The following is a 24,374-nucleotide window of genomic DNA, read 5'->3' on the forward strand; positions in this document are numbered from 1 at the left end:
CAAACAACTTCACACTTTTGGTTTTTTTTTCTGCACACAACCTCTGAAATTTTCTGGTTTCAACTGTCTTTTTGTTTTCAATTTAATTCCTACACTTAATTGAGACTCATTTTAAACTCACTCTAAAGAAAATAAAACAGCTTTGAATTTCATTAATATAGTTGACGGTTATCAAATTGTTTTGACGTTTGTTGTGCTTTAAACATTCATTTGCCTCGTATCTGTGGTAGCTTCCGCCTGAACCAGCTGCACATGCACCACTTTACCACCAACACTGTCACTGACTCTCTGTTTTAATCACAGAGCAGATCTGTTTTTACACTCTTTAAAATAAAATCCTGAAAACTTACAACATCAAAATTACATCTTTTTTTCATTTGTTAAATGGTTCTGTATTTTCTACCAGCCATGAATATAAATTATGGAAAGAGGAAGGAAACAGAACATGTTTTACTTCTTCAAAGTTCGTAGAAAATCGACTCCACTTCAGCGAGACGTATTGACGGTCTGACTGCTCTTTTCTCAAGCTCAGAGAGCTGACCAGCTGCCAAGAGCTGATTTTCTCATGCTCAGAGAGCTGACCAGCTGCCAAGAGCTGATTTTCTCATGCTCAGAGAGCTGACCAGCCGCCTGCCCTGAGCTGACCTGAACGGTCACGTCTGGACCTGCAGCAGCAGAGCAGCAGCCATGGGGTTGGCTGCAGCAGCCTTCCTCCTTCTCCTCATCGCTCCAGGTAAATGTCTTCGCATTGAAATAGTTAAATTGTCTTCAGCAGTTACAGTAAAACAGATGGCTGATTTGGACGATGATGAGATGATTTTGTGATCAGAATTGACACTAAACTTTTTGAAATATACGGTAACCATAATCTGAAATAATCTGAAAAGGAAGGAACAAGCTTGGGTGCTAAATTGAATAACCCTCATCACGTATTAGTTTTGTATTATTTTTTGGGGGAGGAAAAAAACATCTATGAAAGTGCCAAAGATTCTGTGTGTTAATATTTTCTGATTCTGAACAAATGAACCAGAGACTCAGACAAGTTCCAGTAACTCCACCCAACACAGTAAAACACAGCAGACGCAGGATCACCTTTATAGCAGTCATCTACTGAAAGCTTTCTTCACATCCTCAAATAAATCATTTAAAGATTTAAATATTAATGCTTTATTTTCTGAAGATGGTTATTTTATGAATGTCTGAATGTATCTGATTGTTGTTTCTGATATTTTCCAGTTCTACAGGCTCAGTATGGTTGGGGAGTGAAGTACACCAATGGTCACATCTTTGCTATCAAAGGATCAACAGTCAAAATCAGCTGCACCTATATTTACCCAGGGTATCTTAAAGTTACAGATAAATTCTGGTTCCTAAAAAAGAGGATTCCTAATGTGGAAAATCTGAAGTCAATCCCAGAGTATTCAGGTCGTGTTGAGAATATCTGTGATGACAAGATCAACAGATGTACTCTGATCATCAGAAACTTGACAGAGAGCGACTCAACTGTTTACATGTTCAGATTAATAACTGATCGACATGATGGGAAGTATTCTGGTAAACCTGGAGTCAGTCTGAGGGTCTCAGGTAATGTTTTGTTCTGCATCTTTATGACATCAGTATCTGATGGGTGGCGTGCCTCTGTGTCAGTCTACCATGAGTTGTTTTTCTTCTCAGATCTTCAGGTGATCAGATCAAATCTGAACTGTGACAGCTGTTCTCTGACACCTCAACAAAACTGTAACTTGTTCAAGACTGAACAAAAGATCCTTGGAAACATTTATTATGCAGCTCCAGAAGACAATATTCTTACAGACGACTGCACCTGTAGGATAGAAGAAATAGGACATTCTGGTGAGTTCACCAAACTGTAACATAATATCATCTCCACACGGATGCAGAAATAGTTTCACTGTGTTAAAGAAGAAACCAGCAACAACTCCAACGTCAATCATATGATCCTTTCAGTCACAGCAAAAGTCAGAATTTGGACATCAACTGGCCAGTTCTTTTCTGTGCCTGTGTCATATTGTGATTTGAATCATTGTTTGACAGTAAGAGCAGTTTTGTGCATTGTGTGTTACAGGTGTGAGGTTCAAGGCAGCGACTTCCACTTCTACTGAAATCTGTGTTGTCAAAGGATCAACAGTCGACATCAGCTGCAACTGCAGATATTCAAGCCAGTTACCATACGATGATACTTTCTGGGTTATAAAAGCTTCTGATGTGGAACTCAGCTCCAACTCACATCATTCATATACGTGCTTTAAAGAGGATTTACATTATCAGTATTATCAGTCAAAGTACTACTACTACAGATATACTATGAGGATCACAAATGTGCATAAGAACGACTCAGCTGTCTACAAGTTCATGATCAGAACAAACACAGGTGGTTGGAGATTAACTGGTGAAACTGGAGTCAGACTGACTGTACCAGGTAACGCTCAGCATGTCAGTGTGTTGACGTCAGCAGTTGTTTCTATAGTAACGGTGTGCTTGTTGATGACAGACCCAGTGCTGCAGGTACGTGTGAGTAGACAAGAGAGCAGCAATAGGAGTGAGCTGACGTGTCAGAGTCAGTGTGGAGCGTCTCTTTATTCTTACATATGGTACAAGAATGATAAGAAAGTTGACGGTGTCACAAGAATTCAAGATGTTTCCCTGAGTATAAATTCTCCAGCCAGATATTCCTGCACTGTTATAGGATACGAATCCTTCCGCTCTCCTGCAGTGTGTAAGTAAATAAGACTGATTTGGATTCAGTCATTGACTATGGGGTGTTTATCCAGGATGATGAGTCTCCAGTTTAGAATGTTCACTACTGTTCAGTCGCTATATTGATGTATGTATAAATACATATATGTGCACCAACCACCTTCTTGTTCTGTAGTAACATTCTTATTGTTGTGATGTCCTGCAGATGCTCCTGAAGGTCCATTAGTGTCAGTGAGTCCCTCTGGTGAGGTTGAGGAGAACACTACAATCACCCTGAACTGTAGCGCTGATGCTAACCCGGCAGCTAATTACAGCTGGTACAAGGAGGGTGAAAACTCATCAAAATCATCAGAGCAGAACTTCGTCATCACTCAGGTCACAGCCAAAGACAGTGGACGTTATTCCTGTCGAGTCTGGAACCTGTTAGGACACAGTGAGTCTACAGTGAATGTGACTGTTGTCCCAGGTGGGTTTTTATTTCTGCATTACAGGTAAAATGTGTAAATCAGAATTGAATCTAACAACTGTAGACATGTGTCATTGTATAATAATTTTAAACTTATTACTGTGTTTTACTCTGTGTGTATTTAGTTCTTAATATTTGTGTCATCACTGCTTCATTCAGACACATCTTACATACTTGACCGTTGAATTTTAAGTAGTATATAAAATGTTTAATTTTTAAATATTTAATTGAATTTTCCAGTTTCCAGATCTGTTTGAACTTGTTCAGTTCACTGTCAGCAACAGCTACTAATAACCAGCATTATAACCAGGGATGGGATTGTGTCTGGTCTGCAGAAAGAGGGTTAAAAATCTCAAACTTTGTTCATTTATTTAATTTTCCGTTGAGCAGTTTGGCCATGGAAACTGGCAGCCATCGGATCAGGTTTTGGGATTTTCCTTATTGGACTTACAGGAGTCTTTGTTGTTTTGTTTAGGTAAGTTGATGATTTCGGACCCTGTTTCATATGGAGAGGCTTTTTACAGGCAACGTGATGATTTGCAGAAGGAATTAAAATGTGGGAAACATGCAATATTTAAATTGAGTGTTGATTCAGCGGTGACATCAGTACGAGTGAAAACTTTTGTTGTTATGGCAACCAAACCACACTCAGATGCAATTAAATACATGCAGAATTATTCTACATATTTCCAATTGTTATTATTTAAATTTGCTGCTACTCTTTTATTAATTTTTTTTTTTTTATTAAATCACCAGGAAGAAGAACACACATAAGAAGTCAGTAGAGACAAAAGTGGTAAACTCATTTGTCTGAGAAGCATCCTGTCAATCTCTAAATGCAGTTTAATAAAGAGAGGAGACATTTAGTTGATCTTCCATTTCAGTTTTTGGATTCCAGGCCTCCATTAAGGAGCTCAGCAAATAAGCAATTTTCAAATCAGTTCAAACATCAAGCTGACTGAAAGAAGCACAGTCATGAATGGAATTTTACATTTGCAGGATATATCCAGTAAGCTGGAGGACGAATATACCAGCATCCACTTCCCCAAAGCCCAGACAGATCTGTGCTCTAACGTCAAAACATCTGGACACCTCGAGCCAAAACATGTGGAGGAAGAAGATGTGCAGTACTCTGAAGTCAGTTTTCACAGACCCAGCTCTGCTCCGAGGTGAGCCATTAAGATTTTCACTGTTTCTGTGTTTTGTGGACATTTTTGCCAAAGCTGCACTTTTGACTTTGTATTTCCCCCCCCTTATTTAGGACAACTGGTGCCATGGACAGTATTGATGCAATCTACAGCACAGTCAAGTAGAAACCTTTCATTTGTGTTTTTATTGTCAGATGTTGTTGTTGGTGAAATGAGTCATCAGAAGCATTTTTAGAACCAAATTTCCCAACTAGAAAACCCACTTCCTGTCAGCAAAAATTAGATTTTTTTTTGTGTGCATGACATGAACATATTTTACTTCTTTTTACTTTACTTCTTTACTTAATCCTTGGTTTTTTGCGTCACACGACTGCAACAGCTTGATATATTTTTTACCTTTCTGTATCAGTATTTATTACCCTCTTGATTTGTTTTTTTGCAATCAGTTCATGAATTTAGGTTTTATTTTTGTTCAATTGAAAGTAATAAATGCAGGGGAAGCAACCATGGCTACCACTTCCTATTCTGCAGTCGCATTCGAACACAATAGGGGTGTCACAGTGCCTCCTACCATTTACAGTCAGTAACGCACTCACGATACTCCCAATACCCGAAAAATGGATCCCAACCTTCAGATGGAACTTTTCCTTATTGTCTACATTTTGGCTTTTATAATGCCAAAAAATGCTCTTGAAGTCAATGTTCAGATGAAAAATACGTTCCTGCAGCAAAGATGAAGCCTTAGCCGGGTGGAATACACAACCAAGTCAGCAATACTGTATACACAAACTACAAGTTTTTCATGGTGGATTCTAGTGTTTAGAGAACACATGTGTAACTTTTTACCCTGTCAAGTGTTAAAGCACAGCTAAAAACATGACATCTGACCTGTCATAATATTAGAATATCAGTCTCCTCCCTCGTTGACTGCTCCACAGTATTTCCCCTTTAGACCCAAAGAGGTTCTGAGTTCTTTTGGCCCAGACTGGAGCTTTTTTGAGTGCTGCCTATTCCTTTGTAGTGTAGGGAAAAAACCTTCATGCTCATGTGATGAATCAAAGGAAAATTTACTTTAAAAGCGGTTTAATCAAAGAACAGATGCCAATACATTTATGTTACATCTGAAATACATATAAGATGTGTCTTGTGGGAAAAACAAGGATGGAATTTAAGCAAAGAACCTTATAAGGAAAAGAAATTGAATTTTCTCTGCACAGCAGCACATAACAATTCCAACAAGTGTTTCAACAGTCTGTCAGAGAGGCTCACAGAATTTCTTTTTCACAAATATCCATATCTGGAAAAGACACCAGTTTCTAAAAGAAAAAGGCAATGTTTCTTCATAGAGAAATACATTTTCCAAGCCACACCAAGTTTTCGTGGCCATGAAAATAAATTTCTGATAATCAATACAACAGAGAATACAACCCATTTTTTTCTTTTACAATATGAAAATTCACGGGATGAGAACACTATTAGTCTGGTGTCCACTTTTTTTTGCAGTACCACTTGCTACCTCTCTTCAATGAGAAATTGATCCCAAAAATCCCAATGGGCATTTTGCAAACATATGTAATCAAATTCATGTGATTATACAATTGAGGTTTCAGTTAATAAGCACTGACAGGACACTTTACCACTCATGGGGGTAGACAGGCTAATTCTATGAAAGCTTTCCACATTTTAAAAACATACAGCTGTCACAGCCCCTTTTCCCCAGTTCCCTCCTGTCCCAGTACTTTTCCACTGCCCTGCTCACGCCACACCCTCTGATCACACACCTGCTTTCAGTCACTGATCACACACCTGCCCTCACTCATCAATCAGCTCACCTACCAGTGTATATATTCTCCAGCCTCACACTCACTCAGTGCCAGATTGTTCTTCTGCTTTCATGCAAGACTTTCCAGCGTTGTTTCCCTGCCAGATTACTCGTTACCGACCCTGCCTGTCTTCGTTCTGCCTGCCTTGCCTGTTCCCCGGACAACCTACCTGCTTTCTGCCCCTGACTACGACTTCTGCCTCAGCGTCTCTGGTTCCTGTCTGCTCACCTGGTTTAGACTTCTCCGCCCGGCCCTGACTTCGCTGCTGCTCGTCCCACTCCCCGAGCCTGCAACCCATAGACTTTGTGCGGGCCCAGAGCCTGAAGAACGGACTATTTCCTGTGTTTCCTGGTCTGCCTGAGTTGCTGTTTGCCCGTGTGTTAATAAAAGTCATTACGACGGTCCAGCTTTCCAGAGTGCTGCATTTGGGTCCTAACTGCACCCGTCACAACAGCTTCTTGTGTATGTGGATGTTTTTGTGCGCGAGTCAACAACCTCTTTGAACAAAACCTGTACAAATTCAAACATGGCTTCTCAACTGTGTCGACTATCTATAGTAGCTTGCAAATGTATTCACACTCCTTGAACGTTTCCACCTTTGGTCACAAACACTGAAATTTAATGTGAAAAACCATACAAAGAATTATTCATTCCCCTTTTTTCTGAATGCAACCAATTGCCTTCAGAAGTTGACCTGATGATTGTTGAATGATGTGTGTAATCTAATTTCAGCACAAATACAGCTGTTCTGTGCAACAAGCAAGGTTGGGAAATAAAAAGCTTTGAATCTCACAGGTTAGGGTTAGCTGAGATCCACAGCTCAAGAATCTGTCCACAGCACAACTACTGGTTGTGCATTGCACAGATCTGGCCTTTAAGAGGCGCCAGAAGAAAGCCATTGTAAAAAGAAAACCATAAGAAGTCCTTTTGCAGTTTGCCAGATGCCATGTGAGGAAACATGTGGATGAAGGTTCTCTGATCAACACTGCAGATCACTCTGGACAACATCTCAGGGGTTTTCTTCTTTCCATATTATAATATGTAAAGAATACCTGCTAAACTGCAAAATATATTCCATATTTTAACTGGCCCGAAGTTATACTTCTCAAGAATCTGTGGCAACATCTGAAAGCTACCATTTACGAACGCTCCCCATCTAATCTGACTCAGCCTGAGTGTCTTTTCGGAGAAGAATGGGTAAAATTTATAGTCTGTAGATATTCAAACATGGTAGAGACATACCCCAAAAGACATGCAGCTGTGATTGCATATAATTTGTACTCTGTATAATTTTTACTTTACGAGTGTGCAGCTTGGTGTTGGTCTTGTTGTTGGACAAAATTCCAATAAAGCATATTTCCATTTGTGGTCGTAGAAAGGTTCAAGTCAAACATGTGGCTTCTCGGCATTATGGGTTCTTATGTGGGCGGTCAAGTCCTTCAGAATGAAACCTTTCTCACATGTTACACATACATGTGGCTGCAGACCTGTGTGAATTATCATGTGATCGCGCAGACTCTTTTTTCGTAAGAAGCCTTTCTTGCACGTCAAACACACATATGGCTTCTCACCTGTATGAATTAAGATGTGAGAACTCAGGTGACCTTGTTGCGTGAAATATTTCCCACATGTTTTACACACATATGGCTTTTCACCTGTGTGAATTCTGATGTGAATGTGCAAAGTGGACTTAAATTTAAAACGTTTCCCACAGGTATCACATTTTAAAGACTTTTCACCTCTGTCAGAATTACAGTTTCTTTTTAGTTTGCTAGGTTTCTGAACATCTTTAGCATGCCGCTTACCTGCACGCTGTCGGGGTTGTGTTATATTCTTGTCCTGCTTGGTTGACCGAGAGCCACCACGTCTAGTTTTCCTTTGACCTATGACTTTGTCCTCACGACAGCTGGTGGAAAGCAGTAGCAGTGGGTCACTGTTTGGTTCTGACATCACAGGATTCAAAAGTGGCAACTTGGTCACAGACTGTTTTGTAGTTTTATCAGGATTTAGGGTCTTAACCTCCCTGTATACTTCAGAACTAGGGGGGGAAAGGGATGCGTCAGTCTCCTGCTTCAATACAATTTCCTCCGCAGTGATCCTGAGATGTTCCTCTTTCATGTGTTGAGGTTTTGTGTCCTCTGGGTCCAGACCAGAGTTCCTCTCAGTGTTCCACTGCCCCTGGTTGATGAGAACTTCCCCATCTTCCTCCTTGCACATGACAAAATGTTGCCCTTGAAAATCTAGAGTGTCACAGAAAAAAAAGACTGAATTAGAATGAGGCTGAAGCTTGGCTGAGCTGTGAATACTGGGACTATTCAGCTCACCTTTGTGTTGTGGATGGTTTTGTTTGCGAAGAGTTGATCCAGAGTCATTTTGTTGATCTCCCTTATGATTACTGTCCTCATGTGTGCTGTAAGAGAACAGCTGTAGGTTTGGTTCTGATTCCTCAGAATTCATTACCGACATAATGGCTAAAGTCTTTTGTAGAGAATCATCAAGATTCAAGTCCAAAGTAGGATATTCACTGGGGTCATGATCCTGATCAATAGAAAGAAGCATTTCATTGTTTTGAATCACAGGTTGCTCCTTCTTGTAAGTGCTGGACAGATGTTCTTTTAGTTCCAGTGATGGTCAGTAAGAACCCACTTGTCTTTATAGGCATGTTGCTGTGGAAAGTCTGGAGAGACAATTCATTGTTATTGACACTTTATAAATAAAGCTTATAGGTATATATATACAGTATATCGATATATATCTATATATATATAAGTAGTAAAAAATAGACTACAAAATATTAAGTGGTGAAATATGCTCCACTTTCTTGGTGAATTGCCCTGTGTGACCCACTCATAAAGCTTCCTTTAATTCAGCCTTTTTGAGCTGGTTTGTGAGGTCTCTGCAGACATCAGTAACCAGAGTTACGCATTTCTTAAAACTGGACAGAAGACGAAACAGATGACTAAAAATTAATCCTTTAAATGCTCGATGAGTTTGAGAAAGTCTGCCTCTTTTGGAGAATATATGGCCCTGGTCTGTGCTCCTGTTGTGGTTTAGTGTTTTTTTCGAAAAGGTCAAATTGCATGAATAGCCTGCCAGCGTTCTGAATCGGAATGTTTTATGAGTATGTAGACTATTGCCAAATCCAACTCACTTGAGATTATAACAGAAAGCACCACTAGATGATACTACACTTATTTTGAAAACATTAAAAACGCGCGGAGAACAGGGCACACGGGCCAAGACCGAGTCTTATATGGTAACCAAAAGAGTTCTAAAGATTATTCGAAAGGTGCATATTCTGTAAGCATTATGCATAAAGACAATACACACGTATTTATGCAGCAGTTATACTCGATAGTGTTTGAAAAAGCTTTAGACTTCACCGGTAGGGAGTATCGTCGTGTCTGGTCTCAATTTTTCCAAAAGTCGATGCTGACTATCGATCTTTTCTTCATACTCGCTAATCTTCACACTTTTGGGTTCTTTTTCTGCACACAACCTCTGAAATTTTCTGGTTTCAACTGTCTTTTTGTTTTCAATTTAATTCCTACACTTAATTGAGACTCATTTTAAACTAACTCTAAAGAAAATAAAACAGCTTTGAATTTAATTAATATAGTTGACGGTTATCGAATTGATTTGACGTTTGTTGTGCTTTAAACATTAATTTGCCTCGTATCTGTGGTGGCTTCTGCCTGAACCAGCTACACATGCACCACTTTACCACCAACACTGTCACTGACTGTCTGTTTTACTCACAGAGCAGATCTGTTTTTACACTCTTTAAAAGAAAATCCTGAAAACTTACAGCATCAAAATTACCGGTACATCTTTTTTTCTATTGTTAAATGGTTCTGTATTTTCTACCAGCCATGCATATAATATATCATGGAAAGAGGAAGGAAACAGAACATGTTTTACTTCTTCAAAGTTCGTAGAAAATCGACTCCACTTCAGCGAGACGTCTTGATGGTCTGGCTGCTCTTTTCTCAAGCTCAGAGAGCTGATCAGCTGCCAAGAGCTGATTTTCTCATGCTCAGAGAGCTGACCAGCTGCCTGCCATGAGCTGACCTGAACGGTCACGTCTGGACCTGCAGCAGCAGAGCAGCAGCCATGGGGTTGGCTGCAGCAGCCTTCCTCCTTCTCCTCATCGCTCCAGGTAAATGTCTTCGCATTGAAATAGTTAAATTGTCTTCAGCAGTTACAGTAAAACAGATTGCTGATTTGGATGATGATGAGATGATTTTGTGATCAGAATTGACACTAAACTTTTTGAAATATAACCATAATCTGAAATACCGTATTGGCCCGAATATAAGATGGTGTTTTTTGCGTTGAAATAAGACTGAAAAAGCTGGGGTTGTGGCAGGACGAGGAACGACTCGGACAGAGCAGATGGTTTAGACGTCTTTATTCTGCAACCAGCAGACCAACTCTGAATGGCGCGTTGAACAGTGCATCCAATCAAGGGATAACCACGCCCATCACCCCATGCATCACCTGGGTGTGAGATACACCCAAATGTGTCCGCCACACAGCCCCCCCCCGAACACCCAGAAGGGAGAAGAACAGCAGAAAGAGGGAAAGGAAAAATAACAATTTTACATTTCAGTCCCTGACAGGGGGTTTAATCAGCCTGCCATAACGGCTGCGGCGCCCCTCTTCCGGGAACGCAGATGAGTCGCAAGCAGGAGAAACAAAGTCCACAGCAGGCTGTAAATTAGAACAAAGATCATCAGACGGGACATTCTGGACCTTGGGAGGACGGCCCCGACGGGGGACCTGAGCCGGCAACACATCCTGCCCAACCAGCAAATGCGCCGGCTTCAGCCTATCCAACGTGACCCGCTCCGACCGACCACCCATATCGAGCACGAAACTCTTCGCCCCCGTCTCGAGCACCCGGAATGGGCCGTCGTACGGAGGGCGAAGGGGTGACCGGTGGGGGTCATGTCGTACAAAAACAAAACGAGCTGTTGCTAAGTCCGTCGGTACAAAGGACCGCGGGAAACAGTGGAGCACAGGGGATGGAACCAGAGCAGGCCCAGCCGAAAAGTAACTTCCAGCAGGAAAGTTACAAGGAGGCGCACTCTCTGGCAGAAATTCCCCTGGAACACGAAGCGGTTGTCCCAAGACCAATTCCGCAGGCGAAGCATCCATATCCTCTTTAGGAGCTGAACGCAAACCAAGCATCACCCAAGGTAAACGATCCACCCAGCTGTCATCCGAAAGCGCGGCACGCAATGCTGCCTTGAGTGAACGGTGAAAGCGTTCACAAAGCCCGTTAGCCTGAGGATGGTACGCAGTGGTACGGTGAACCTGTGTGCCCAAGGACCTAGCCATAGATGACCACAGTTCCGAGACAAACTGAGGTCCCCTGTCAGAAGTAATGTCGGAAGGGGAGCCAAAACGTGCGACCCAAGCCGAAAGAAATGCTCTAGCGACGTCTGCCGATGTCGTGGAGGAAAGAGGGACCACCTCCGGCCACCTGGTGGTGCGATCCACCATAGTGAGCAGATGAGTGTACCCGTGGGATGGCGGTAAGGGTCCCACCAGGTCCACATGCACGTGGTCAAACCGTCTGGCTGGAATCGCGAATGGTTCAAGGGGTGCCTTGGTGTGCTGGTGAACCTTAGCACGCTGACATGCCACACAGGCTGCTGCCCATTCTCTGACCTCCTTGCGAAGGCCAGGCCAGACAAACTTGGCACTCACCAGTTTCACCGATGCGCGGACCCCCGGGTGTGAGAGGGAATGGACCATATCAAAGACCCTGCGGCGCCAGGCCACCGGGACCACAGGTCGGGGACGACCGGTGGAAACGTCACAAAGGAGGGTAGGACCGCCATCCTGTACTACAGCTTTCTCCAGCTTCAAGCCTGTACCGGTGGACTCAAGAGCCCCTATCTCCGGGTCCCCCGACTGGTCAGCCGCCATGGCAGAGAAATCCAGCCCTAAGTGCACAGGACAAATCAACACCCGCGACAGACAATCGGCCACCGGGTTAGCTTTTCCAGCCACGTGCCGAACGTCAGTCGTGAACTCCGACACTGCCGCCAGATGACGCTGCTGACGCGCAGACCAAGGCTCCGACACCTTTGACATAGCGAATGTCAGAGGTTTGTGGTCGACATAAGCCGTGAAAGACCGGCCCTCGAGCAGAAAACGAAAATGACGCGTAGCCAGGTACAATGCAAGTAACTCCCGGTCAAAAACGCTGTACTTCCGCTCATTGTCCCGTAGCTTGCGACTGAAAAATGCAAGGGGCTGCCATGCACCACCCACACTCTGTTTGACCACTGCCCCGACGGCCACATCTAAGGCGTCAGTCGTCAAAGCGATGTCCGCCCGAGGTGCCGGATGGGCCAACAGTGTGGCGTTGGCTAAGGCAGACTTGGCCCCCTCAAACGCCTGGACCCGCTCGGCAGTCCAGTCGACCTGATCCGTAGCCCTCTTCATCCGTAGGGCCTCATACAGTGGCTGCAGGAGGTGGGCTGCCCTGGGGAGAAAACGGTTATAAAAATTCACCATCCCCAAGAATTCCTGCAGAGCCTTAACGGAGACCGGACGAGGAAATTCCGCCACCACTTGCACCTTGGATGGCAATGGAACTACACCATCAGAAGAAATGCGGTGGCCCAAGAAATCAATCACTGGCAGACCAAACTGGCATTTCGCTGGGTTTACGATCAGGCCATGATCTGCCAGTCGCTGAAAAACCTGCCCAAGGTGGGTCAGGTGCTCATCTGCCGAAGGACTTGCTACCAATATGTCGTCCAAGTAGACGAACACAAAGGTGAGGTCACGCAATACCGAGTCCATTAGCCGCTGAAAGGTCTGTGCTGCCCCCTTCGGGCCAAAGGGCATGCGCAGGAACTCGAAAAGCCCAAACGGGGTAATCACGGCAGTCTTGGGCACATCCTCGGCACGCACCGGAACCTGATGATAGCCCCGCACCAAGTCTACCTTGGAGAAAATGGTAGTGCCTGCCAAGCGAACGGAAAAATCCTGAATGTGCGGAATGGGGTAACGGTCATGGGCTGTGATGTTGTTAAGACGACGAAAATCGCCACAGGGCCGCCAAGTGCCATCCGCCTTGGGCACCATATGGAGCGGAGAGGCCCATGGGCTGTTAGAGCGCCGCACAATCCCTAAACGCTCCATTGTGGCGAATTCCTCCCTAGCCGTCGCCAACTTCACAGCATCGAGTCGCCAAGCGCGTGCAAAAACGGGCGGACCCGCGGTGGGAATGAAGTGCTCCACCCCGTGCTTTGTGACGGCCGTGGAAAACGCGGGCGTAGTAAGCGACGGAAAATCACCCAGCAACCGCTGAAAAACATTGCCCGCCACAGCAAAACTGGCATGTGCCAGCAGCCCAGGTCCCCCCGTCAGACATGGAAAGGTGGCAAAAGACACAGCATCGATTAGACGTCGGTTAGCAACATCCACTAGCAGACCATGAGAACACAGAAAATCTGCGCCTATGATGGGAACAGTAATGGAGGCTAACACAAAGTCCCATGTGAACCTGCGTCCAGAAAAACAAACAGTCACCGACCTGGTACCAAATGTCTCAATAGAGGAACCATTAGCAGCAGTCAGTTGGGGGCCTGCGCCCGAGGATGACAGGTCTGCGCTGCCTGGAGGGAGGAGGCTCTTCTGGGAGCCAGAATCCACCAGTAACCGCCGGCCTGACAGGGAGTCTTTGACAAACAGCAGCTCCTCCTGTTCACCAGCGCCCACAGCTGCTACTGAGCGCTGGCCCTGGCGTTTCCCTGCGTCTCGAACGCACATGGAGGAACGCAGCGCCGGGCCTTGTGGCCAAAACGCTGGTGGAAGAAACACAGGTCACTCTTCCTCCTCCGGGAGGAAACTCCAGCAACCATCGCCTGGTCTGTGTCCTCTGGTACCAGCAGCCGGGAATCCGCCAACACGCTCTGCACGGAGGTCCTCCTCGCAGTCAGCAGCACACGATCCGCTTCCTCAGCCAAACCACGGAAATCACCAGCCGCCAAACTCGGGGAGTTCGCCAAGGCCGCCCGGACCGGATGTGGAAGTTGGCGCAGGAAAATGTGCGGGAAAAGGAACCCGCCTTCGTCTGCCCCCAGCAATGACAGCATGCTGTCCATAAGGTCCACCGCCGAACCATCGCCCAAACCCGGCAGGGAAAGCAGTTTGTCCGCCCTTTCCGCGGCGGATTGGCTGTACCTCCGGAGCAGGAGCTCTTTGATCGCTGCGTACTTTCCGCGCGGTGGCGGATCCCGCAGCAGCTGCATGACGCGGCGAGTGGATTGCTGGTCCATAGCCGCGACCACCAAATAATATTTGGAGTCGTCCTCGGTGACTCCTCGCAGGTGGAAAAGCGCTTCGACATGCTGGAACCACGGGGCCGGGTCGCTCTGCCAGAAGTCGGGCAGCTTCACGGACGCGATGACGCTGGCTGGTTGCGCGTGTCGGGGCGACATTACCGAAGAGGAGATACCATCGTCTGCTGCCTCAAACATGTTCAAAACGGGGTCACCAATGTGGCAGGACGAGGAACGACTCGGACAGAGCACATGGTTTAGACGTCTTTATTCTGCAACCAGCAGACCAACTCTGAATGGCGCGTTGAACAGTGCATCCAATCAAGGGATAACCACGCCCATCACCCCATGCATCACCTGGGTGTGAGATACACCCAAATGTGTCCGCCACAGGGTCGTCTTACATTCGCGGTCTAGACAGTATACCCATTCACAACGCTAGATGGCGCCAGATATATTTAAAGCGAATGCTGAACTTAACGTCCCAGGCCAAAGCGAACCCCTGTCACGAAGAAGAAAAATAAAAATAGCGGTAGCACGAAGAAGAAAAGTAAAAAATAGCGGTAAGAAAGAAAAGAGAAGAAAATAAGAGAAGAGATAACAGAAAATAGAGAAATGTAGCGACAATCTGGAGAAAAGTGGGTCGAAGATATAATCATTTGTTTCAGATGTACTGTAATTATTTTCTGTATATAAATTAAATTTGGTGTTCAAAAAGTCTTTTTTCAAACTTGAGTCTTGAAAAAGAGGGGGTCGTTTTATAATCAGGGTCGTCTTATATTCGGGCCAATACGGTAATCTGAAAAGGAAGGAACAAGCTTGGGTGCTAAATTGAATAACCCTCATCACATATTAGTTTTGTATTATTTTTGGGGGGAGGAAAAAAAAACATCTGTGAAAGTGCCAAAGATTCTGTGTGTTAATATTTTCTGATTCTGAACAAATGAACCAAATTAAAGACAAACAGAGACTCAGACAAGTTCCAGTAACTCTACCCAACACAGTAAAACACAGCAGACACAGGATCACCTTTATAGCAGTCATCTACTGAAAGCTTTCTTCACATCCTCAAATAAATCATTTAAAGATTTAAATATTAATGCTTTATTTCTGAAGCTGGTTATTGTAAAATTATATGAATTATAATTATATTATATGAATGCCTGAATGTATCTGATTGTTGTTTCTGATATTTTCCAGTTCTACAGGCTCAGGATGTTTGGGGGGTGAAGTACACCAATGGTCACATCTTTGCTGTCAAAGGATCAACAGTCAACATCAGCTGCACCTATATTTACCCAGAGTATCATAAAGTTACAGATAAATTCTGGTTCCTAAAAAAGAGGATTCCTAATTTTGAGAATCTGACGTCAATCCCAGAGTATTCAGGTCGTGTTGAGAATATCTGTGATGACAAGATCAACAGATGTACTCTGATCATCAGAAACTTGACAGAGAGCGACTCAACTGTTTACATGTTCAGATTAATAACTGATCTACATGATGGGAAGTATTATGGTAAACCTGGAGTCACTCTGAGGGTGTCAGGTAATGTTTTATTCTGCATCTTTATGACATCAGTATCTGATGGGTGGCGTGCCTCTGTGTCAGTCTACCATGAGTTGTTTTTCTTCCTCAGATCTTCAGGTGATCAGATCAACTCAGAATCTGAGCTGTGGCAGGTGTTCTCTGACACGTCAACAAAACTGTAACTTGTTCAAGACTGAACAAAAGATCCTTGGAAACATTTATTATGCAGCTCCAGAAGACAATATTCTTACAGACGACTGCACCTGTAGGATAGAAGAAATAGGACATTCTGGTGAGTTCACCAAACTGTAACATAATATCATCTCTACACTGATGCAGAAATAGTTTCACTGTGTTAAAGTAGAAACCAGCAACAACTCCAACGTCAATCATATGATCCTTTCAGTCACAGCAAAAGTCAGAATTTGGACATCAACTGGCCAGTTCTTTTCTGTGCCTGTGTCATATTGTGATTTGAATCATTGTTTGACAGTAAGAGCAGTTTTGTGCATTGTGTGTTACAGGTGTGAGGTTCAAGGCAGCGACTTCCACTTCTACTGAAATCTGTGTTGTCAAAGGATCAACAGTCGACATCAGCTACAACTGCAGATATTCAAGAAGGGTACCATACGGTGATACTTTCTGGGTTATAAAAGCTTCTGATGTGGAACTCAGCTCCAACTCACATCATTCATATACGTGCTTTAAAGAGTAATTAAAATATCAGTATGATCAGTCAAAGTACGACTACTACTACAGATATACTATGAGGATCACAAATGTGCATAAGAACGACTCAGCTGTCTACAAGTTCATGATCAGAACAAACACAGGTGGTTGGAGATTAACTGGTGAACCTGGAGTCAGACTGACTGTACCAGGTAACTCTCAGCATGTCAGTGTGTTGACGTCAGCAGTTGTTTCTATAGTAACGGTGTGCTTGTTGATGACAGACCCAGTGCTGCAGGTACGTGTGAGTAGACAAGAGAGCAGCAACAGGAGTGAGCTGACATGTCAGAGTCAGTGTGGAGCATCTCTTAATTCTTACATATGGTACAAGAATGATGAGAACGTTGACGGTGTCACAAGAATTCAACATGTTTCCCTGAGTATAAATTCTCCAGCCAGATATTCCTGCACTGTTATAGGATACGAATCCTTCCGCTCTCCTGCAGTGTGTAAGTAAATAAGACTGATTTGGATTCAGTCACTGATTATGGGGTGTTTATCCAGGATGATGAGTCTCCAGTTTAGAATGTTCACTACTGTTCAGTCGCTATATTGATGTATGTATAAATACATATATGTGCACCAACCACCTTCTTGTTCTGTAGTAACATTCTTATTGTTGTGATGTCCTGCAGATGCTCCTGAAGGTCCATTAGTGTCAGTGAGTCCCTCTGGTGAGGTTGAGGAGGACACTACAATCACCCTGAACTGTAGCTCTGATGCTAACCCGGCAGCTAATTACAGCTGGTACAAGGAGGGTGAAAACTCATCAAAATCATCACAGCAGAACTTCGTCATCACTCAGGTCACAGCCAAAGACAGTGGACGTTATTCCTGTCGAGTCTGGAACCTGTTAGGACACAGTGAGTCTACAGTGAATGTGACTGTTGTCCCAGGTGGGTTTTTATTTCTTCATTACAGGTAAAATGTGTAAATCAGAATTGAATCTAACAACTGTAGACATGTGTCATTGTATAATAATTTTAAACTTATTACTGTGTTTTACTCTGTGTGTATTTAGTTCTTAATATTTGTGTCATCACTGCTTCATTCAGACACATCTTACATACTTGACCGTTGAATTTTAAGTAGTATAAAAAATGTTTAATTTTTAAATATTTAATTGAATTTTCTAGTTTCCAGATCTGTTTGAACTTGTTCAGTTCACTGTCAGCAACAGCTACTATTAACCAGCATTATAACCAGGGATGGGATTGTGTCTGTTCTGCAGAAAGAGGGTTAAAAATCTCAAACTTTGTTCATTTATTAAATTTTCCGTTGAGCAGTTTGGCCATGGAAACTGGCAGCCATCAGATCAGGTGTTGGGATTTTCCTTATTGGACTTACAGGAGTCTTTGTTTTGTTTAGGTAAGTTGATGATTTCGGACCCTGTTTCATATGGAGAGGCTTTTTACAGGCAACGTGATGATTTGCAGAAGGAATTAAAATGTGGCAAACATGCAATATTTAAACTGAGTGTTGATTCAGCGGTGACATCAGTACAAGTGAAAACTTTTGTTGATATGGCAACCAAACCACACTCAGATGCAATTAAATACATGCGGAACTATTCTACATATTTCTGATTGTTATTATTTAGATTTGCTGCTACTCTTAATTTTTTTTTATATTAAATCACCAGGAAGAAGAACACACATAAGAAGTCAGTAGAGACAAAAGTGGTAAACTCATTTGTCCGAGAAGCATCCTGTCAATCTCTAAATGCAGTTTAATAAAGAGAGGAGACATTTAGTTGATCTTCCATTTCAGTTTTTGGATTCCAGGTGTGGCGGGGTGGAGAGAGGTGGAACGGTCAATGACAACGCCACCTGGGGAATTTCACCCCAGGAATTAACCGGAAACAGGCACGCGCAGATACGGTTCGGTTCCAGAGGCAGAGACAGGATTGAGGGTTAGGCAGTACAATTTTATTAAATCCAACTCGACACCGAACTAACTCGGCTGTACAAAAAAATCAAACAAAAAGGGGGTGGACAGGGCTGGGGCCCCACCGGCAGGTGAAACTCAATTAGGGGAGATAAACAAACTAAAAACACCCGTGCTACTACAAACAAAACTACACACGAGAGGTGTGATAAAAACGCCCTCCACCAGGGGTTGGGTCCCCGCCGTGGCCCGCAGCACCTGTCCACAAAGAAAAGAGGACAATTAAATTTACAATGATAAACAATCAGACGCGACGAGCGCACACGCACACACACACCTCACACAGACAAGCGAATAAATGGCGACCAGGTCGTCCAAAAGAAAACAACGTCAACCAAGACACAAAAAGCAACAAAACCAACAAAAGTAAATGTAAATTGATACAATTTACATACTGTTAAGAGTCTAAAATTGAAAGCAATAGCTCCGTGGTCGCCTCGGCGGCACCACTACGTCTCAGCGCCGTCCCCCGAGCGAAGGGGGGGGGGGGGGCGAGAGAGAGAGAGAGAGCGCGAGAGCGAACAGGAGAGAGTCCCGAAAGCGGGACTGAGCCAAAGCAGCAGTGGGTCCAGTAAGCGAGGTGATCTACTCCATGAGGGGTTCCCGCTGGGGCATCGCGACCCACTGACACCAGCCGGCAGCCAACTGCAGCAAGAACAGCCCCATTACCATTTATCACTAAGTGAATGGGGGAGTCAGTGACGCGCATTGCTGCGCCTTACCTGCCCAGTGCCAACTAGCGCGCACGCCATTACGGCAAAGCGCTCTGGACGGAAGGATGGCGGGAGGAAGCACCAACCTTCTTGGCGCTGCCAGACAGCATGCTCATTCTGGGACAGGTTCAGTTGGTCAAACAGCCCAGATAAGCTGCAACCACGCTACACCTTCGTCGAAGAGGGAAGTCAACTAAAGCCAGCTGGAGGCAGTGCCTTATATAAACCTTTTTCTCCCCACCCACCAATTAAGGCACTACCTCCATATGGCACCTGTTCGGAGGGCAGGCCATGCCCTGCCACATCCACCCCTACCTTTTGGATCGTCGACCCGACGAGAGACAGGGCCCAGTTTGCACCCAGGTCTAAACACTGCCATTAGGGAATTGGATGCAGAGTCTGCCTTAAGCTACCCAGTGCAAACTGGCGCGCGCACCCTTACGGCAAAGCGCTCTGAATGGAAGGATGGCGGGAGGAAGCCCCAACCTTCTTGACGAAGTTGCTCGTGGTCTGCCTTAAGCTGCAACACCACTCTCGAAACTGTTGAATCTCCTCCATGTTGCCTGGAAGAGGGAATTGCACCGGACAATAGGAGATTAAACCACTGGACTGATCACTGCTGCTTTGGCTCTACAACTGCCCAGACCTTAAATTGAATAGAAGGAAAAAAAACAAAGGAAATACAAACAAAAAGGGAAAATCATCAGATTCAAATAAACACCAATAACCCAAAAAAATAGTCTCTGCCTCCTTGTTGTTGTATTCCCTGCCTGCGTTCTCTTATTAACCGCCTTATCACCACAGCTATCGCTCCCATGGAAAAACCGTATGGCTGAATCCCTTAATTTACAGACGAGCTGGATTTGACTACAGACTCTGAAGACTACGAGTGAATTGAGCTAATTTTCCCCTGAGTGTAAATGTATTTGTGTTCATAAACATGACTTTGAAAATCTACTGGAAGAGATTGTTAAATGACTATGAGAATTTGAAGCAAATATGTGATAAACAGGAGGGAAATGTTAGATCCATTATATTAAAGTTATCTCTTATTTGCTTTTACCTTGTTATATTCTTTATTCTCGTTATATTGTTTCTCATTACTTAATGTTTCCTATTATTTGCTAATGCTTAATGTTCATGATGCTTGATATGTCAACTCGAACTTCTCTGGTCAAGGGCGACAGAAATGCGGCGGCTGTTGAAGTGGCATTGACTGGAGACAGAGCTGCAGGGCCTGACCCAGGAGCTGTTCTTTTAATCTGTCTGATATAGAAGAATGTGCTGTTTGCGAGCTAAGCTAATGAAATCAGTGAAGGCCTACATATAATCTCACCATTATGATTTACAGTCTTTTGCTTTGTTTGTGACCTGCTATCTTGTGTTTTCCCCCTCCCTTAGACACATTTGACTTCTGTAACTAGGGACCTCCTAATTTCAATAAAAGAAGGATGGCGGGAGGTGTGCGTCAGAACGTGTTGGAGATCTGTAACTGAGCACATCAAAGTGTGAGAGTTGTGTGATGGGCTGTGTCGTGCTGTAGAGGTGTTTTTCAATGTGATAATGATAAAATACGTTTTTCCAGTAGGTTCAGAGTTGTTTCCATTTGTGTCGCCCCCTCTAACTGGAAAAGTAAAATTAAGGATGATTGGAAGTGTTTTGTGTAGCCATTAAATCAATTTAAAAAAGAAAGAATCTAATAAATTCACACTTGATCTGCCCTCTAAGGTTGCTACAGAAACATTGACACCTCAGTGTCTAAAATTAGTGCAAACAACTTCACACTTTTGTTTTTTTTTTCTGCACACAACCTCTGAAATTTTCTGTTTTCAACTGTCTTTTTGTTTTCAATTTAATTCCTACACTTAATTGAGACTCATTTTAAACTCACTCTAAAGAAAATAAAACAGCTTTGAATTTAATTAATATAGTTGACGGTTATCAAATTGTTTTGACGTTTGTTGTGCTTTAAACATTAATTTGCCTCGTATCTGTGGTAGCTTCTGCCTGAACCAGCTGCACATGCACCACTTTACCACCAACACTGTCACTGACTCTCTGTTTTACTCACAGAGCAGATCTGTTTTTACACTCTTGAAAAGAAAATCCTGAAAATTTACAGCATCAAAATTACATCTTTTTTTCTTTTGTTAAATGGTTCTGTATTTTCTACCAGCCATGCATATAAATCATGGAAAGAGGAAGGAAACAGAACATGTTTTACTTCTTCAAAGTTCGTAGAAAATCGACTCCACTTCAGCGAGACGTCTTGACAGTCTGACTGCTCTTTTCTCAAGCTCAGAGAGCTGACCAGCCACCTGCCCTGAGCTGACCTGAACGGTCACGTCTGGACCTGCAGCAGCAGAGCAGCAGCCATGGGGTTGGCTGCAGCAGCCTTACTCCTTCTCCTCATCGCTCCAGGTAAATGTCTTCGCATTGAAATAGTTAAATTGTCTTCAGCAGTTACAATAAAACAGACGGCTGATTTGGACGATGATGAGATGATTTTGTGATCAGAAGTGACACTAAACCTTTTGAAATATAACCATAATCTGAAATAATCTGAAAAGGAAGGAACAAGCTTGGGTGCTGAGTTGAATAACCCTCATCACATATTAGTTTTGTATTATTTTTTGGGGGAGGAAAAAAACATCTGTGAAAGTGCCAAAGATTCTGTGTGTTAATATTTTCTGATTCTGAACAAATGAACCAAATTAAAGACAAACAGAGACTCAGACAAGTTCCAGTAACTCCACACAGTAAAACACAGCAGATGCAGGATCACCTTTATAGCAGTCATCTACTGAAAGCTTACTTCACATCCTCAAATAAATCATTTAAAGATTTAAATATTAATGCTTTATTTTCTGAAGCTGGTTATCTTATGAATGTCTGAATGTATCTGATTGTTGTTTCTGATATTTTCCAGTTCTACAGGCTCAGTATACCAATAGTTGGGGGGTGAAGTACACCAATGGTCACATCTTTGCTGTCAAAGGATCAACAGTCAACATCAGCTGCACCTATACTTACCCATGGAATCATAAAGTTACAGATAAATTCTGGTTCCTAAAAAAGAGGATTCCTAATTTTGAGAATCTGACGTCAGTCCCAGAGTATTCAGGTCGTGTTGAGAATATCTGTGATGACAAGATCAACAGATGTACTCTGATCATCAGAAACTTGACAGAGAGCGACTCAACTGTTTACATGTTCAGATTCATAACTGATCGACGTTATGGGTATTATGGTAAACCTGGAGTCACTCTGAGGGTCTCAGGTAATGTTTTGTTCTGCATCTTCATGACATCAGTATCTGATGGGTGGCGTGCCTCTGTGTCAGTCTACCATGAGTTGTTTTTCTTCCTCAGATCTTCAGGTGATCGGATCAACTCAGAATCTGAGCTGTGGCAGGTGTTCTCTGACACGTCAACAAAACTGTAACTTGTTCAAGACTGAACAAAAGATCCTTGGAAACATTTATTATGCAGCTCCAGAAGACAATATTCTTACAGACGACTGCACCTGTAGGATAGAAGAAATAGGACATTCTGGTGAGTTCACCAAACTGTAACATAATATCATCTCTACACTGATGCAGAAATAGTTTCACTGTGTTAAAGTAGAAACCAGCAACAACTCCAACGTCAATCATATGATCCTTTCAGTCACAGCAAAAGTCAGAATTTGGACATCAACTGGCCAGTTCTTTTCTGTGCCTGTGTCATATTGTGATTTGAATCATTGTTTGACAGTAAGAGCAGTTTTGTGCATTGTGTGTTACAGGTGTGAGGTTCAAGGCAGCGACTTCCACTTCTACTGAAATCTGTGTTGTCAAAGGATCAACAGTCGACATCAGCTACAACTGCAGATATTCAAGAAGGGTACCATACGGTGATACTTTCTGGGTTATAAAAGCTTCTGATGTGGAACTCAGCTCCAACTCACATCATTCATATACGTGCTTTAAAGAGTAATTAAAATATCAGTATGATCAGTCAAAGTACGACTACTACTACAGATATACTATGAGGATCACAAATGTGCATAAGAACGACTCAGCTGTCTACAAGTTCATGATCAGAACAAACACAGGTGGTTGGAGATTAACTGGTGAACCTGGAGTCAGACTGACTGTACCAGGTAACTCTCAGCATGTCAGTGTGTTGACGTCAGCAGTTGTTTCTATAGTAACGGTGTGCTTGTTGATGACAGACCCAGTGCTGCAGGTACGTGTGAGTAGACAAGAGAGCAGCAACAGGAGTGAGCTGACATGTCAGAGTCAGTGTGGAGCATCTCTTAATTCTTACATATGGTACAAGAATGATGAGAACGTTGACGGTGTCACAAGAATTCAACATGTTTCCCTGAGTATAAATTCTCCAGCCAGATATTCCTGCACTGTTATAGGATACGAATCCTTCCGCTCTCCTGCAGTGTGTAAGTAAATAAGACTGATTTGGATTCAGTCACTGATTATGGGGTGTTTATCCAGGATGATGAGTCTCCAGTTTAGAATGTTCACTACTGTTCAGTCGCTATATTGATGTATGTATAAATACATATATGTGCACCAACCACCTTCTTGTTCTGTAGTAACATTCTTATTGTTGTGATGTCCTGCAGATGCTCCTGAAGGTCCATTAGTGTCAGTGAGTCCCTCTGGTGAGGTTGAGGAGGACACTACAATCACCCTGAACTGTAGCTCTGATGCTAACCCGGCAGCTAATTACAGCTGGTACAAGGAGGGTGAAAACTCATCAAAATCATCAGAGCAGAACTTCGTCATCACTCAGGTCACAGCCAAAGACAGTGGACGTTATTCCTGTCGAGTCTGGAACCTGTTAGGACACAGTGAGTCTACAGTGAATGTGACTGTTGTCCCAGGTGGGTTTTTATTTCTTCATTACAGGTAAAATGTGTAAATCAGAATTGAATCTAACAACTGTAGACATGTGTCATTGTATAATAATTTTAAACGTATTACTGTGTTTTAC

At 43.4% G+C, this 24,374-nt stretch overlaps 1 protein-coding gene and 1 long non-coding RNA gene across 18 annotated transcripts in view; one reads left to right on the forward strand and one right to left on the reverse strand.

The window, feature by feature from the left end:
* The window catches only part of LOC105419525 (B-cell receptor CD22-like), a 33,762-nt gene that overhangs the window by 3,723 nt on the left and 5,665 nt on the right, over window positions 1–24,374 (forward strand). For 6 of the 17 annotated variants that reach the window (XR_003891569.1, XR_003891572.1, XR_003891570.1 and 3 more), the window contains exons 1-7: window positions 377–733; window positions 1,237–1,584; window positions 1,675–1,851; window positions 2,084–2,437; window positions 2,510–2,734; window positions 2,921–3,181; window positions 3,572–3,656. Coding sequence is in view for 4 of the 17 variants with exons in the window: in XM_029850805.1 (XP_029706665.1) it covers window positions 688–733; window positions 1,237–1,584; window positions 1,675–1,851; window positions 2,084–2,437; window positions 2,510–2,734; window positions 2,921–3,181; window positions 3,572–3,656; window positions 4,181–4,350; window positions 4,443–4,564 (1,788 nt within the window). In the remaining 13 variants the exon portion in view is untranslated. Of the gene's footprint in view, window positions 1–363; window positions 734–1,236; window positions 1,585–1,674; window positions 1,852–2,083; window positions 2,438–2,509; window positions 2,735–2,920; window positions 3,182–3,571; window positions 3,657–3,937; window positions 3,978–4,180; window positions 4,351–4,442; window positions 5,788–10,246; window positions 10,312–15,658; window positions 16,007–16,097; window positions 16,281–16,512; window positions 16,870–16,941; window positions 17,614–18,003; window positions 18,086–18,359; window positions 18,470–21,474; window positions 21,799–22,306; window positions 22,658–22,748; window positions 22,932–23,141; window positions 23,521–23,592; window positions 23,818–24,003; window positions 24,265–24,374 lie in introns of those variants that run through there. The other 11 variants (XM_029850807.1, XM_029850805.1, XM_029850806.1 and 8 more) reach the window with 11 other exon arrangements.
* LOC115253283 (uncharacterized) lies at window positions 513–21,779 on the reverse strand. Its single transcript, XR_003891586.1, has 3 exons — window positions 21,696–21,779; window positions 14,241–14,244; window positions 513–585 (listed from the first exon to the last, which is right to left on the reverse strand). It is a non-coding gene; the product is annotated as an uncharacterized lncRNA (long non-coding RNA).

Source organism: Takifugu rubripes, chromosome 17 (assembly GCF_901000725.2).
Source record: "Takifugu rubripes chromosome 17, fTakRub1.2, whole genome shotgun sequence".
NCBI lineage: Eukaryota > Metazoa > Chordata > Actinopteri > Tetraodontiformes > Tetraodontidae > Takifugu > Takifugu rubripes.